This window comes from Miscanthus floridulus, chromosome 11 (assembly GCF_019320115.1).
Source record: "Miscanthus floridulus cultivar M001 chromosome 11, ASM1932011v1, whole genome shotgun sequence".
NCBI lineage: Eukaryota > Viridiplantae > Streptophyta > Magnoliopsida > Poales > Poaceae > Miscanthus > Miscanthus floridulus.
The window spans coordinates 99191761-99208521 of NC_089590.1; the positions used below are offsets into that span (position 1 = coordinate 99191761).

At 47.0% G+C, this 16761-nt stretch overlaps 2 protein-coding genes across 2 annotated transcripts; one reads left to right on the forward strand and one right to left on the reverse strand.

Moving 5' to 3' along the window:
- The first annotated feature begins 4441 nt into the window (after positions 1-4441).
- Positions 4442-8562, forward strand: LOC136492812 (receptor protein kinase TMK1-like). The gene is made up of 2 exons (XM_066488844.1): positions 4442-7095; positions 7601-8562. Exons 1-2 carry the CDS (start codon positions 4731-4733, stop codon positions 8128-8130), a joined length of 2895 nt encoding a protein of 964 aa, XP_066344941.1. The 5' UTR covers positions 4442-4730; the 3' UTR covers positions 8131-8562.
- Positions 8563-10539: 1977 nt separating this feature from the next.
- On the reverse strand, positions 10540-14052 carry LOC136492815 (nudix hydrolase 26, chloroplastic-like). Its single transcript, XM_066488848.1, has 6 exons — positions 13780-14052; positions 13598-13648; positions 13400-13492; positions 13101-13195; positions 10811-10925; positions 10540-10737 (listed from the first exon to the last, which is right to left on the reverse strand). The coding sequence occupies exons 1-6, from the start codon at positions 14026-14028 to the stop codon at positions 10651-10653; spliced, it is 690 nt and encodes a 229-aa protein (XP_066344945.1). The 5' UTR covers positions 14029-14052; the 3' UTR covers positions 10540-10650.
- Positions 14053-16761: the final 2709 nt, after the last annotated feature.

Below are 16761 nucleotides of genomic sequence, written 5' to 3' on the forward strand. Positions count from 1 at the left end.
GGCTGTGGCCCATCATCCATGCTGCCACGGGGCCACTTGACACTGTTTAGATCAGCTACTTTCTTTTATATAAACTGTAACTGTGGGAAGAAGTCAGCTAGTAGCTTTTTATAAGTTTATTTAGTGGTTAAATAGTTCAGAATAAACTATAAGCTAGAATATAAACTGAACTGTTTGGATCAGCTAGAGTTTTTCTACCAACTGTTTGGATCAGGGTCTTACAAAAGCTATAGAAACCTCAACTCACTCTGGTCACAAGATAGAAACATTTTGGTGAAAACATTTACTCCTGTTTTTTAGAAAAAAAAACACAAATTGTTTAAGACAGCATGTAATTAAACTTTAAAATTACAGATGTCAATTACGTTTAGTTATTTACTTTTAGAACATGTAAGTTATGTGTATAGAGCTATAACAAAAAAATACTTTGAAATAACAGTGATAAAGATATGGATCAATCAATTTCGCAAAAAAAGAAAGAAAGGTGTTAAGTGTTATTACTCTTGTTTAATACTAGATGATACGGCAATAACATCAATCAAGACCATAAAAGATGTTAAGTGTGGTACGTTTTTTTTTTTTTTTTGAGGGAGGAAGCGAGGGACTGTGCTGCCACGGATGGGAGTATAAAGTGGGCGGTCAAGTAAACAATGAGGAGGCATTCCTGTGAAAAAGGAGACACGCATGGTCATAATTACCAGAGCCGACCATAGAATAGTACCACTACTAAAGCCTCAACACCCAACTGAAATGAAAAAGGCAAAGTTAAGACCCACGTTCTTTTTCTTTTTGTAATAACTAAAATAATGCTCTCAAAAGATTTAGAGTGCATTTGGAGTCGGTATATATGTTGGTTATTAGCTGCTAGCAAGGTGGAGCCAAGTAATAGCTTTTCATTAGCGGAGCTATTAGTTGAGTCATGGTAGTTAGGCCACTCTCAGTGAGGATTTCATGGGATGATGAAAGTTGTATATGATGAAATGAGTTTCATAAGATTGAAACTTTTCTACACTGTTTCTAGCACATAGGAGTCTTGGAAACAGTGACATAAAAACTCCACTGGGACTGATCTTAGTAGCACTTGGCTTAGGAAAACGAATTAATTACTCTCTCTGTTCCAAATTACACTTTGACTTTTTTTTGTACATGTTCATCGGATTTGCTATGTATTTAGAAATAAAGTATGTCTAGATATATAGTAAATTTGATGTACAAAAAGAGTAAAAACGACTTATAATTTAAAATGGAGGGAGTAATAGCTTGTTATTCCCTGAATAGTTATCTTAGCTATTCTTTGGATCCTCTATTCCTAATTTTAGCCGTAGCTATGAAGGGTCTTTTAACAATTTATAGTCCTAATTGTGGCAATCCTATAATTTATCACATTTTCTATATTTCAGGTGCCTGAATTTTTAGATGATTTCAGACAATCCCCTTATACTACCAATTAGTACAAATAAATTGTCACTTTTGTGATTTGTTATTTGTCTTTGTGTCATAACATATCAAATTTTTGTCTTTGTCTGACTATAGAAATAATTGTAAATTGTTAAATTGTCTTTGTGCCAACACATATCAGATTTTGTTAAGTTTATGATCTTGTCTAACGGATTTTTTATTCTCAGAACAAAAAATTGCAAATTGTGTGTACATAAATTGCAACGAACTGAAACTGCAATTTCAGTATAAAATATATGCAATAACCATCGTCTGAAAAAAAAACTAAAATATATGCAATAACCGTCGCCTGAAAGAAAAACTAAAATTTAGGCCCCTGAAATTTAGCAAATCCCATAATTTATATATGCATAAGTTTTTCTCCCCAGATTTTACAACCCTTGACATGTTTTTTAAAGTAAAATCCACCGTATACAAAAAAAAAACCTGCTTTCCACCACAATATACAAAACCCCACATTTCACGATGTCAAACCGATGATCCAAATGATAAATCATCATTCACAGCATCTTACGTTCACAATACCACCTAATTAGGAGTAACCACTAACCGGCTAATTAGGCCATTATATTAGGTGGTGGTACGGTCAGCAAAGCTCACCAAGAATGGCATGAGTGAAGGCAGCGAGCAATTGATGCCGCGAGAGGTGGAGCAACCCATGCTTGTCAGTTGTCATCACGCACATTGTATGGAGGAGGAGGACAATCAAATGAATGAACCCACGAAAAACACCACAACCGGGGTCTGGAATGGAAAACACGTAGTACTCCACCAATACTAGCTCCTTGTCAAGAGAACGTACCCCTCGCTCTAATCCTAAATATAAACCCCCATAGTTTTACGGAAATTATATAGGAATCGCTTTATTTTTACTACATTTTAAAGGATCCTAAATCTACTAGAACATTGATGATGGCTGTAATATAAATCGCTGAGTAGTAATTTTATATATAAATATAATATCTCAAACACAAAGAACGATTCGCCACTAAAAAATTATTCTCGCCAAGCTAGATTTGTAGTACTCCTGTAGCAATTATAATTATTAATTAGTTATTAATACATCGGTTGCAGATTATGAGACACAAGGGATATTTGCTATAATAATAAATTAACACGCCATATAAATACACGCAAAATCTAATGCACGACGGTCGTGCTCTGTTGTGACCGTGTGACCCACCACGTCCCCACCCACGCGCCACTGGAGATGAAGAAGAAGACCGCGGCGGCTAGGGTTTCGGCGAGGTTAGTGATCTATTCATCGGCGGGCTTAGAAAGAAGTTTTGGGGGCGTCGAGCGTGACATAGCGGTGGAGCCGGGCGAGATGGCGCGCGGAGGCATCGCGGCGGAGCTCGTGGGTGCCTTGTGGTTAGGGGAGGGTGAGGTCGAGGGGTGGGGGCAGAAGGTGGGTGGTGCGGCCGCCGGTGGTGGAAGGCAGGGGCGAGGACAACGCCGGCGAGGGCGTCGCGGCGGAGCTTTAGGGGTGGACTGGGTCGAGAGGTGGGCAGCGCGGTGAGGCGGCGAGAGCCACTGGTCGCTGTCGGTGGGGAATGGGGCGGAGATGGGGATGGGGACGGAGACGTGCCGAGGAGGAAGACGAGGGCGAGGGTGAGGCGAGTAGGATGATGAGAATGGCGGGGACGCGCGTTTTGCAATCGCGCGACCCATCGCGCCTTATCTTCGTCCATAAAGATAACTAAATAGTGTATATATCTACTCCCTCCATCCTAAAAGACTTGCTATTTTATAGAATAAAAAATATTACTTTATAGTGTCTTTAGATAATTATTAAAAAATATTTAAAATAATATTTTGGCTCTTGGACAGGGGCGGATCCAGAACGGGGCTGCGCCCCGGACTGAGCTGCTGATTCACGTTCAAAATAGTCTGATCTTGCTTCCTAGGTCTTCTTTTATCTAATTAAGATCATAGTTTTTAGGCTAAACACCACATATATTAAAGGGGCTACATAGACTCGCCCCGGGCTGCAGCCCGGGCCCTGGATCCGCCCTTGGACACTAGACTGCGTCCATATCAGCATGGGATTACGGCACACATGGCTCCAATCAATTCTTTAGTTCATGGGTTTATTCCTTGATTAGCGTATTGCTCACTCTATCATTTTATTATAATCACCGCCAAAGTAAACACTATAATGGTCCTAGTCCGGCCTCCAAGGACAGGATGATGCACAAGGTAAAAATACCCTAGCGTCGGGTATCATCAGGATCGATAGTCCTGCTCGGAAATTTCTCAATTTTATTGCAAAGGTTAACCCTAGCAGCAGTAGTGACCTGGAAGCAAACCCCTGTAATCAAGGAGACGAATGGGAACGGGGATCGGGGTTTCCGCATGCGGCTTCTTTCGGCTTCCCTGCAGCTGTTAAATTAAAACGCGTACCAAAAGAACGCACGAGGGCGGCGACGCGTCTATAGATAGCAACGGAGGTGACGGAGGCAAGGATTTGTGGCGCGAACTAATAAAATAATAAATAAATAAATATAAATGCCTCGACGAAAGGCTATGTTCGCCTGAGCTTATAAGCCAGAATCAGCTCTACTTTTTCAGCTATGGAACAATGTTTTTCTGTCACAATAATTCAACCATATAAATCAGCTGCAGCAGCAATAAGTCCCGACGAACAAGCCACGTGTAGCAGCAGTAGTAGGTTGCAAACGGCAGTACTAACGAGTAGTTAATCACATACCCTTAGAAACGCAGATAACAGATGGATGCATTACATATGCATTGCATTTGGTCGTCAATGAAAAAGTTTTGATGATCGGTGCCAAATGGAGCAAGTCATTTTGGTTGGCAGTAGAGAATTGCATTGTCAATAGCGAGATCTGTGAATTGACTGTGAAGTGGCGGTTTGTGGTAGCAAAGGTTGGGCTTTTTTTTTTGTATTGACAGTAACAAGAGGAGTTCTGGAGACCAAACAAACACTCCAAAATTTGCGCCCAATCCAAACCCACCACAATCAAAATCACAGCAGTCAGCGAGCAGCGGCGACATTCCTTGCCCGTCTCTTTTACCCAGGCGGCAGGCGCCACAGCAGCAGCGCGTCCCTCCCGGCTCGCCCTGACAAATCCGCCGCCGCCACCTCTCCTTCCCTGCCATTTGCCCCAGGACTCCAATAGGCACAGGTAGGAGTGGAGCGAAAGGGAATCCTCTCTCCTCTCCCCTCTCCCCTCTCCCCTCCTCTCCTCGGCAACCCCACGCCTCCTCCCGGCGCCCCCCTCTTCAATGCTCTCCCCGTCCCCTCCGCCATGGACGCCGCCGCCGCCACCCACCACGACCACCTCATCGTCACCATCCTCACCTTCCTTCTCGTCGCCGGCGCGGGGCTCGTACACGGAACCACGCACCCGGCGGACCAGGCGGCGCTGGATGACCTCCGAAAATCCCTAACGAACCCGGACGCGCTGGGATGGCCGGACAACGGGGACGCGTGCGGCCCCCCGGCGTGGCCGCACGTCTCCTGCGACCGCTCCGGCCGCGTCGACAACCTCGACCTCAAGAACGCCGGCCTGGCCGGCACCCTCCCGCCGTCGCTGTCCTCGCTCGCCGCGCTGCGCGGGCTCAGCCTTCAGGGGAACCGCCTCACGGGCGCGCTCCCGTCGTTCCGGGGCATGTCCGCGCTCCAGCGCGCCTTCCTCAACGACAACGACTTCGACGGCATCCCGGGCGACTTCTTCGACGGCGGGCTGGCCGATCTGCTCGACATCTCGCTCAGCAACAACCAGCGCCTCAACAAATCCAGCGGCGGGTGGGCGCTCCCGCCGGCGCTCGCCGACTCCGCGCCGCAGCTGCAGGTGCTGTCCCTCGACAACTGCAGCCTGAGCGGCGGGATCCCGGGCTTCCTCGGCCGACTCACGGGGCTCCAGAACCTCACGCTCTCCTACAACAACCTCTCCGGCCCCGTACCCGCCGCGCTCAACGGCTCCGGCATCGAGAGGCTCTGGCTCAACAACCAGCTCGGAGAGGCCAAGCTGTCCGGCACCCTCGACGTCGTGGTCACCATGACGGGACTCCAGGAGCTCTGGCTCCACGGCAACGACTTCTCCGGGCCCATCCCCGACGCCATCGCCGACTGCAAGGAGCTCTACACCGTCAGGCTCAACAACAACCAGCTCCTCGGCCTCCTGCCTCCTGGCCTCGCCGCGCTCCCCGCGCTCCGGGAGCTCAAGCTCGACAACAACAACCTCCTGGGCCCCGTCCCGGCGCTCAAGGCACCCAATTTCACCTTCTCCGGGAACGAGTTCTGCGCCGCCGACCCCGGGGACGCCTGCGCCCCGGAGGTCATGGCATTGCTCCACTTCCTCGCCGACGTGCAGTACAATACCAGGCTGGTCGGGACCTGGTCCGGGAACGACCCCTGCGCCGGCTGGCTCGGCGTCACCTGCGTCAAGGGCAAAGTCACCATGCTCAACCTGCCGGGGTACGGACTCAACGGCACCATTAGCCAGAGCCTCGGCAACGTCACCACGCTCTCCGACGTCAAGCTCGCTGGGAACCATCTCACCGGCCGAGTGCCGGATAGCCTCACCAAGCTCGCCTCGCTTCAGAAGCTGGACCTGTCCATGAATGACTTGAACGGGCCGCTGCCCGCATTCAGTCCCACCGTGGATGTGAATGTCACGGGTAATCTCAACTTCAACACGACAGCGCCGCCACCAGATGCACAGCCAAACAACTCCCCTCGGGGGTCTCATTCTACGCCTGGCGCAACTGCTGGGGCTGGGGGTAATGATGCAGCAATCCCTGGGAGTGGGAAGAAGACCTCATCAGCTGTGTTGCTGGGCACAACCATTCCAGTCGCGGTGAGCGTGGTCGCCCTGATTTCGGTGGGCGCCGTGTTCTTCTGCAAGAGAAGAGCATCAGTGCCGCCACAGGCAGCCTCTGTCGTCGTGCATCCCCGTAATAGCTCTGATCCAGATAACCTGGCCAAGATCGTCGTGGCCACCAACGACGGCAGCAGCGGCACGTCTCAAGGCAACACGCATAGCGGGAGCAGCAGCCTGACTGGCGATGTCCACATGATCGAAGCCGGGAATTTCGTGATTGCAGTGCAGGTCCTCCGTGGTGCCACCAGGAACTTTGCCCAGGACAATGTGCTTGGGCGTGGGGGATTTGGGGTCGTTTACAAAGGGGAGCTGCATGACGGCACCATGATTGCAGTGAAGAGGATGGAGGCTGTGGCGGTCAGCAACAAGGCTTTGGACGAGTTCCAGGCCGAGATTGCCGTCCTGACCAAGGTCCGGCACCGCAATCTGGTGTCGATACTGGGATACGCGATCGAAGGGAACGAGAGGCTGCTGGTTTATGAGTACATGCCCAATGGGGCTCTGAGCAAGCACCTGTTCCACTGGAAGCAGTTTGAGCTGGAGCCTCTCTCGTGGAAGAAGCGGCTCAACATCGCCTTGGATGTTGCTCGTGGGATGGAATATCTGCACAACCTGGGCCATCACCGCTTCATACATAGGGATCTCAAGTCAGCAAACATTCTCCTTGGCGATGACTTCCGGGCAAAGGTGGCGGACTTTGGGCTCATGAAAGATGCGCCGGATGGGAACTACTCTGTAGCGACTAGACTTGCTGGAACATTTGGGTACTTGGCTCCTGAGTATGCAGGTAAAATTAATTTCTATAATTTGCTCATCACTTTTGTTTTGACCATTAAATTCATATTACTATCGTGACTCAGATATCAGGAAATTATAGTAGGTTTGAATAGTCATCCTGCTATATTACGTAGTTAGTATGAGTTTGTGACCAATATGTTTTGCCCTATTTGAGTAGCCGCCTTAGATGGACTAGATTAACGACAGGGAATAGAAATTGATTTCATAGTTATCTTGGAACTTTTGATGAACTAGCCTTTCAAAATGTCATGTGAGCTGTGACGGCTCACAGTTGGGTTGCGATCTACTCCCTGAGACGAGACTAGTTTTTAATTTTTTATGAATGTGTAGTGATCAAGACTAGTTTAAAATCCGTCCAATATTGTCATCATCTGTTTAATATGGCCAAAGATTGCAACTGTTTGATGCAAAAGGTGGTTACTGTTTTCTTATGAATCCGTAGTAATAAGTAATCAAGATGTATGGCTGATGATATTGTGATCCTGCTGCTGCAGTGACAGGGAAAATCTCAACGAAGGCAGATGTCTTCAGCTTCGGGGTAGTGCTGCTGGAGCTGATAACAGGGACGACGGCCATCGACGACAGTCGCGTGGGCGAGGGCGAGGAGACCCGTCACCTGGCGTACTGGTTCAGCCAGATCCGGAAGGACGAGGAACAGCTCCGTGCGGCCATCGACCCGACCCTGGACGTGAGCGACGACGAGACGTTCGAGAGTGTGGGCGTGATCGCGGAGCTCGCGGGGCACTGCACGGCCCGGGAGCCGTCGCAGCGGCCGGACATGGGGCACGCGGTGAACGTGCTGGTGCCCATGGTGGAGAAGTGGAAGCCCGTGAAGGACGAGGTCGAGGACTACCTGGGCATCGACCTGCACCTGCCGCTGCTGCAGATGGTGAAGAGCTGGCAGGACGCGGAGGCGAGCATGACGGACGGTGGCAGCATCCTGAGCCTCGAGGACAGCAAGGGCAGCATCCCCGCTCGCCCTGCCGGGTTCGCTGAGTCCTTCACCTCGGCCGACGGCCGGTGAAGAAGAAGACAGAGCGTCGTCTTCTTGGTATCGCATCGCATCTACCGGGAGGGATGCATTCATGCATCCATGGGATAATAAGCAGCACATGTCTCTCACTCTCTCTTGTCTCCTCTTGCCTGTTTTCGCACAGTGCTGGAATTCGTTGTTGCTGTAGGTAGAAAAGAAAGAGCGCATCGTCGTCCATGTGATGTGCTCGTGCTTCTTCAGTTCTTCTCCTGCTCTGCTTTGTAGATAGATGATGATATGTTTTGCATTGGTGGTAGGCATCTCTTGCTTCTTCAGTTCTTTGTGTTACTCCAGTCAGTCTTGAGACTCAACAAGTCTCTAGCTTTTCCGGTGTAGTGGACTGTAATGCTCCCTCAGTTTCAGTTTCCTCCTGAACTGTACTGTATGTACTGTACCCGGAGAATTTTTTTGCAAATGGATGGATGGGCATCTCTTTTCCTGTCCCGTGCTCATGCTCATGCTCCTGCAAGGGGACAGCAGTATTATATCATGACATCATGGCCTCACTCACTTGGACATGGAGTGTCCGTCAGTGCAGGTGCAAGTGCAGGTGGAGCGAGGGAGCAATGAATCCAGTGCCGTTGGTCCAGGCTTGCATTTGGCACCTTCCAAAAGGCCTCCACTGGACGCATCATGCCAACATAGTCATCCATGTCCCAAAGTGCATGCATGAAAACGAATCATGCATGGCAATGGCATACAAAGTCACACACATGTACAGTTCAGTGTTAGTGTTGCTTTTCTTGAACACTGCGGGGCCCTAGAGGTAAGGTAATAACAACAGTGACCTTGAAGATGAGATGAGTTGTGTGCCCAAGTGGTGTCACTGGACAAGTTGCTAGCAGCTACCAGTAGCGGCAGTGTCTTGTTAGCATTATATAAGCCAGTGGAACCTGGTTGTTGTGAGGGGAAGAGGGATGGGATGGAGTGAAGCAGAGCAGCTGCAGCTGCACTCGGCTTGCAGCAATACTGACAAGGGATCAGGCTCTGGAGCCTGGAGGTATGGTGTAGTAGTACACTAGTACTATCTGTTTACATACCACGAAGATGGCACGTACTGTATTGGGGTACAGGACTTGCGGCCGGTTTGTTTTGGGCTTATTTGGTTTATAAGCCATAGCTAAAAGTACGGTTGACTAGTTTGATGTGAGAGAAAAATAATGTTCGTTAGCTGATAAGCCATGGCTTATACGCCAAATACGACCGAGCGAACCTGCTGTCCACCCCCACGGTATGGTCGTGATCGACCTGGTATGCCGGGACTGGTGGGACATCACGACTGGTCCGCGGGACTCCGGGGCTGGGGCTAGGGCTGGCGGCGCATATACACTAATCGCCTGTCCCACCAGGGGAGGCGATTAGTGTACACGCGTAGTACAAGTGAGGGGAGACAGACAGGCGGAATAATGCAATGGAGGGACAGGGAGAAGAAGAAACATGTGAGGACCGGTGAGGGAAACATGCACGACACGACACGAGAGCGCGTCCATGCCAATATGCCATGTGAGGAGACGAGAGAAGAGATCAGCACAGCTCCCTGCAGGTTCCGATCGGCAGTGCACACAGTGACACAGGCCATGGCGAATGACGAGTCCTCCTTGTTGAGCGAGTGGATCCACGTTGGCAGTGCCCTACTACGCCAGCTCAGCTGCATCACCCCCTCTGAACCGAACCTCATTGACGAATGGAATGTCCTGCTCCGTCCTCGCATTGGCTTCTCATCCTCCCCATGTGCTTCCCCATGGCGATACTGCCAATGCATTGGCGCCTCTCGCGTGTCTTGCCCCACCCAAAACCACCTCCATCTGCACCTTGTCTTTCAACGAGACCGCCACTTGTAGCGCTTGTTTTCTTCTAGCGACCCGGGAAACATCAAACCTTTCTTTCTTTTTTTGATGCTGTGCTTTTGTACAGGTGCGTTACAGGAATCAGTTCCTTGCCACTTCTACCTGCTGCAGTATGTGCCTCCCTAGTCCCTAACCAGTAACCACATCTCCTATTCCTCCAAAGCCATTAAGCCAAAGCCGACAATTTCTCTTCCTTGTCCTCCCACAACAAATGCCAGACACTGATATCTGCCGTAACCAATGCCAAACGTGCGTCGTTTTTCTGACAATCCCCACATAACTTGAGATTGCTGTACAACAGTATCTCTAGCTATGGTACTAATCCAGTAGTCCAACACTGTCCTCCTTAAGCATTCAGTTACTGGCAGGGCAGATACACTGCGCAGCATGTTCCAAATTGGCAGAAACTAGATTGCGACCCAATTATGCGACGGGGAGAAAATGTAGTGGTAATTGCAGTCACTGTTTACGCGACTTATTGTATGGGGCTAAGAGGATGAGGATCCAATGCTGGCATAATAATTGACTGAAATAGAGGCCACACACTATCCAATTCTAGCACAACTCCATCTCAATGGCTCCATTGCGTCGTGTCAGATTATTGGGGTTCACATACAACAGGGTAGCTCCAAATAAAAAAGAAATATACGCAAATCTGTCAAATCTATGATGAAGCGGTTGGATCTGACTGTAGGTAGGGGGCAAAGTGTTTCAATGCTTCCTCATATACAGGTCTCTTAAATTCAACTGCCTGTTCAAATGGAAATATATTAGATATTTCAAAGGGATCAGGGGCAAAAAGGGCAGGAAGGAAAATGGCCCACCTTTTCAATAACTTCCTGAGGAGTCATCCATGTCCATTCACCGAACTCTGGCTTCTCAGACCCATCACCATTAAGGTTAATCTCATCATCATTTCCAGTAAGTCTAAATAAAAACCTGCACCACATTTCCACGAGTTAAATACCGGAATATCTCCTATGGTGGCAAGCTTGTTAAATTACTTTGAAATTGAGTTCTGTTTAGCATCATAAGACAGGTATAAAATATGAACCAAGTACAGTGTGAGCCGAATGAGGATATAGTACAGCCCACCTACGCTGTCTCCAAGTATTAAGCCCAAAGTTATCATTCAGTCACACTATCTCCTAGTCCTGAGCCCAAAGTGATCTTTCGGTCACACTGTCTGCTAGTCCTGAGCCCAATATATTACAACAGTTGTGAGCTGAATAGTTGTCAGTGTAAGCGGGCCGTACTAGATCCATGGACAAGCACAGCTTGTGAATGATGTCTCTCTACTGGTAACTGGGCTGCACTACATCATCTCCAGGAAAAGGTGGGCCGCACTAGATACATGGAAAGCAGAGCCTGTGATGTCTCTACTGAAATCCAACTGAAGCATATTTTTATGCCCATCCCATATAAGATCAAACAAGACCCAAACAAGAGTTTGGAAAACCACAACATACCAAGTTACTGAGTTACTGACTATAACTAATGGTGAACATAATTGGCTAGTATCTACTGCGAGAAGCATTTGATGGAAATTAACTACCTATTAGGTGGAAACATGGAAAGCGCTTTAAAAGTGCTACTTAGAACATATGAAAAGTTCTTCAAAAACTACCATACATGTAGATGAAGCGATGTAGGCAAGCATACAGAGCTATCAAAACCCTGATATGGTCTCTGAGGTTCAGAGCACACAAGCATAACACAATAGCATTTCAGAATTACAACCACTTTATCCAAGAAACAGAAAAAAAAAGTGTCAATCCAACACAAGGACATAATAATGATCTTAAGTCATAAAAGAAATGTGATTTTGACTTTCAATAGCACAACAGTAGAACACTATGGATTCAGTAAGCATCGAAAAGTATGAACAACAATTGCTGTGAAGAGATCGGAATAACTACATTGCATTAAAAAATCATTACAAAAAATCCTACAAAGGGATGGAGCAATGAAATCTTGGATCAGCAGAAATATGGCCCATAGAATGGGGTGGGTAAGTGGAACCAACTAACCAAGCCTAGCTATTTATCACTCAGTTTTACGGAAAATAAGAATAATCACCAATTTTGTACATAAAATCCCTAGTTATTTGGCACCCAAAGCTCTGAACCAACTAAAATTTTGGCCCAAGTACTGCCACTGCTACCCAATTCATCTACAAAAAATCTTTCCACCGGCCTTCTGCGTCTGAAGCTCATGGGATAACACTTCGATGCTATTGCAGTTGCGCTTGTGCACACATATATTTGACTGCACACTTGTGTAAAAAATGGGCAGAGACAAAAACAAGTGCATTCAGGCACATGGTTAATTAATAGGTGCAAGTTGCAATGTATCTAAGCATCAAGTTTAGTGTAGAAGAATTGTTTCAAATATGAGATGAGTTCTAAGAAAATTAGATGTCACAAGTATGTTACAAACATCCACGGTACACACAATATTTCATAGTAATCATAGTACTCCTATATAATCATAGTACACCATGGTATATTTCATGTGGGCTAGCTAACACCTTAACCGGTGTTCTAGAAAAGCACTTATACGCCAGAAGGGCAGCGGGGTGCGGCCTAGGGTCCAATCAGGGGCTGTTTGGATGGCAGCGTAGGAAAGCTGCCTGAGCCAGGCATCACTCCCAGAGTCCCAGGCGTTCGATTTTGAGCGCCTGGGGTCGGATGTGCATGCCTAGCCGGCACTCCCAGGCCAGGGCTGCATCCAAACATGCCCAAGTGTCATAAGTCCAGGCATCCACCATTAAGAACAGTAGCATGAACTGGCATCTGAGGTAACTTGAGATTGGCATCTTATATAAATGTGTATTTCTATGGCAAGACAGACTAATAATGAGCGGTACGGTGAAGTATTCTGCCTGCTAACTGCTATGCTATGTGAAACCTGGAAGACTTTCCCTTGGACTTGTTCAGAATATTAAAAATTACTATTAGGATGTTGCGTTCATCTACTATTTGGTAGCAAGTAGATATACATGTCTGTCATCTAGGATTATTCTTGCATGTTGAAGTTCCAGCCAGACAAAGGAATAAAATGAAACAAGGTTATTTCATAGAATTCTCAGCTGAAGAAATTTAGCAAGCTTACCATTTTTGAGCTTGGCCTTTCCAATCGGTTCCCCACCTAGCATTCAGTTTGTCTCTCACATCCGGCGGAAAATCATATGTTAACCAGTTAGGAGCCTACACAGATGCATGAATGCACTCAGCTATCACTGACAAAGAGGTAAAATTATCTTAACCACCATCAGGCTATGAAGACAAAGGTATAGGAGGTTTGTACATAAGGCGCTAATCCGGCGCTAATCCATCACTGTATGATATAGTCGGCACTAGCCAATTTTGCAATTAATCACGTGAGGGAATCAGGTGGAAAGGCAAACTGACCTCAGCCACGATCTCCGCGGATGTGACACCGGTTTCTTCTCTCAATTCCCTGAAGGCAGCCGCCCTTGGTTCTTCCCCTGCATCTATACCACCCTGTGGGCAGATTATGAGTAGTTTAGGATTCCCGTTTAGGGATTCTATGACTTAGGCTATGTTTAAATTAGCGGGTTAATAGCTACAGTGGATCTCCGAAATCACCTGAGGCATCTGCCACGCGCTAGGAATGTCGAGCCTAGAAGCCGAGAAAATCTGGAGAGAGAAAAAGGAGAATCGCTCCATTAACAGAAACGAACCCCGACGATACAATACAATACCCAGCGCAGGCGCGGCGGAGAGGAGCAGGATCGGGCTCGAGGGAGGGAGGGAGGGGGCGCGCTTGCCTTGGTGAGGGATGGGTCGGCGAGGCAGATGCCGACGTTGGTGCGGTAGCCCTGGGGCGGCGCGTCCATGGATGCGACGGCGACGAACGGGAGCGGCGGCGGCGCGTAGGTCGAGCAGGAGGCGGAGCGCGGCGGCCAGCGGGCGGTTCGGGGGAGGCGGAGCGCGGAGGAGGGCGCGGGGCGGCTGTGGTGGACGAGGACGAGGGGCAAAAGCTTTACAGCGAGGCAGCGTGCGGCCACCACCACCATCTCGCTCTCGCACTCTCGCTCCGGTCCTTTCCTTTCCTGGACGATTCCATGGATAATGGATGACAGGCGGGCCCGTTATTGACATATGGCAGGCTTCCATTTCGGCCTATTGGATCAGACAAATTATCCGGCCCATTCGAATCGGCCCGTCCCTACAAAACTGTCTGTTCTGCTTTTTTTTACTAGCAAACGTCCCTACGGCGGACAGGAAAAAAAGAGAGAGAGAGAAAGGGAGAGAGGAAGAAGAAAGCGGCAGGGGCAAGAATGTCATTTCACTGTAGTTCTCTCTCCTCAACCAGCTGCAACCGGTCCGCGGTGTCCCGTAGCCTAATTTCACCGAACCAGAGTGTCTTATGGCAAAATGCTCCAAAGTGGGTGGCAGCCAACAAAGGACCGTCACTTTGGATGTCCAACAAACAATTGCCCAAAAAAAAAGTCTAAAAGTGCAGGACTAGGGCTAAAATTTTACCGTAGGATCCAAACATGGCCATAAAAAATGTAGTCCATGGCTGATACCTATCCAGTGTCATAAACATTGATATCTTTTCTGTACCTCACTCCAAACATTGAAATGTGCATCTAACATCCATGTTGTAGACAGTGCCGGGCCTGCAAGGGTGCATGGGGTGCGATGGCCTAGGGCCCACGGGAGGGGGGGGGGGGGGGCAGCCCAGGACCCCACGTATACAGGTCCTCAGTACTGCAGACCCTTTAGCCTTTAGGTATACTATGTGTAACGCGTCTACGCGAACGCTCGTCCGACGTCCAGGACCCTACGTGAACGGCTGAATGCCCACGTCGCTGAAGGGTGAATGCGAATCGCCATCCGTGATCCGTCTCGCCGACACCGCTCGTGCGGCACAGGCGCTGCAGCTCCCGTCTGCTTGTCCCGTGGTTGTCTGGTACAACGCCGCCGGGTAGGCCGTAGGCGGGTACGGGACGCAGATGACGACAAGGCGATGATCTAGGTATTTTTTCCTTGATTGTTTTTTAATCTAAATTAATTACTTCAGACTTCTAGTACTCGGTACTCATATAGTCGTGATTTTTTTCTACTTTAGATGCTAGAAACTTAGAATGTTACTTAAGAAATATTTGTCGGGGTCTCAGAAAAGAAAACAGAAAAGAGTAGAAGATCAGTTTATTGAATCTCAAAAAGGTGCTATACGTAAGTTTTTTCAGCTTCAAGTAGTGTTGTGCCTGATGATAATCCTGTAGATGCACTTGATATTGAAGAACAAGGGCAGCAACAGCAACAAGTTAATGATTATTTAAGTGAACAAGTTGATGACATTGATGATGCTACAGAGAATGAAAATTTACAGCCTTCCTCTCAACCTGAAAATTTAATTGATGATGTGCAAGAAGCTTCTATTCATTATGTCTTTGATCCTAGAACTTGGAGAAATCTTGATAACAATGGTAGAGATATATTAATTAAAAAGTGGCCGGTGAAGCTTATATTCATGGTGTCCCAGGATTGACGGTTAAGTCATGGTCTAATACACGTTGAGAAAGACCAATAAAAAGTGTTCAAGCTATCAGACTCCAAACTCTTCAAATAAGATCAGCTTTATTAGCGCTAGAGAAGGCTTCAACTGATGACCCAATGGCAGTTAGTAAATGCCAATCTTTGGTGAGTGCACTAGAGAATTTTGAATTTTTAGTTGGTTTGGTTATTTGGCACGATATTTTATTCTCTATAAATAAGGTGAGCAAGAAGTTGTAATCTAAAATTGTGAGTATAGATGATACTCTCAAATATATTAAAGGTGTCATATCATATTTTAAGAAGCATAGAGATGAAGGTTTCACTTCTAGTATGGATACAACAAAAAAAGCATTGCATCTGAAATGGATATAGAGCCAAAAATCCGTACGAAACGTCAAGGAAAGAGAAAGAAATATTTTGATGAATAAGATGACCACGATGAGGAAATACAACAGTCTGCTGTGGACTCATTTAGAGTAGAGTACTTCAATGTTATGATTGATGCTGCAATTGCTTCATTGACTAGTAGATTTGAGCAGATGAAAAATTTTGATAACGTTTTTGGATTCTTATTCAACTCAAAAAATTTGAAATCTTTGGACGAAGCTAATTTTTTTGCTGCGCTGCAAGGATTTTGTGGAAACGTTTTCTCAGGATAACTCATCCGATGTTGAGATCAATGATTTTTTTTTTAGAATTAAAGGTGCTACGAGTGACTTTGTCGGATTCTTTGATGTCAGCGCTTGAGATTCTGGAGTTTGTTATAGCTGCAGATTGCTATCCAAATGTTTCATTTACCTATCGAATCCTCATAACTGTACCTGTGACTGTAGCTTCAGCGAAAGAAGTTTCTCAAAATTGAAGTTGTTGAAGAACTATGTGATATCAACTATGTCACGAGAAAGGTTAAATGGATTGGCTATGTGCACCATCGAGAGAGATATCTTGGACACTATTAATCTCAATACCGTCCTTGATGATTTTGCATCCAGAAACGCTTGAAGAACCATCTTTTTATGAGAAGCAATGGATATTATAGAGTTCTATTTTGTCTTAAGGTAATTATCTTAGTTTTAGTCTACATTGTTTCTCGATAATTATCAAACATGTTAAATTAAAAATATATTATTGGATTTATTTTCTTTTTGAAAAAAAAATAACGCTTATATATATTATAAGATTTATATATATATAGTGTAGAGAGACTTCGCGACGACTTCGGCAGATGGCCCTGGAAATCT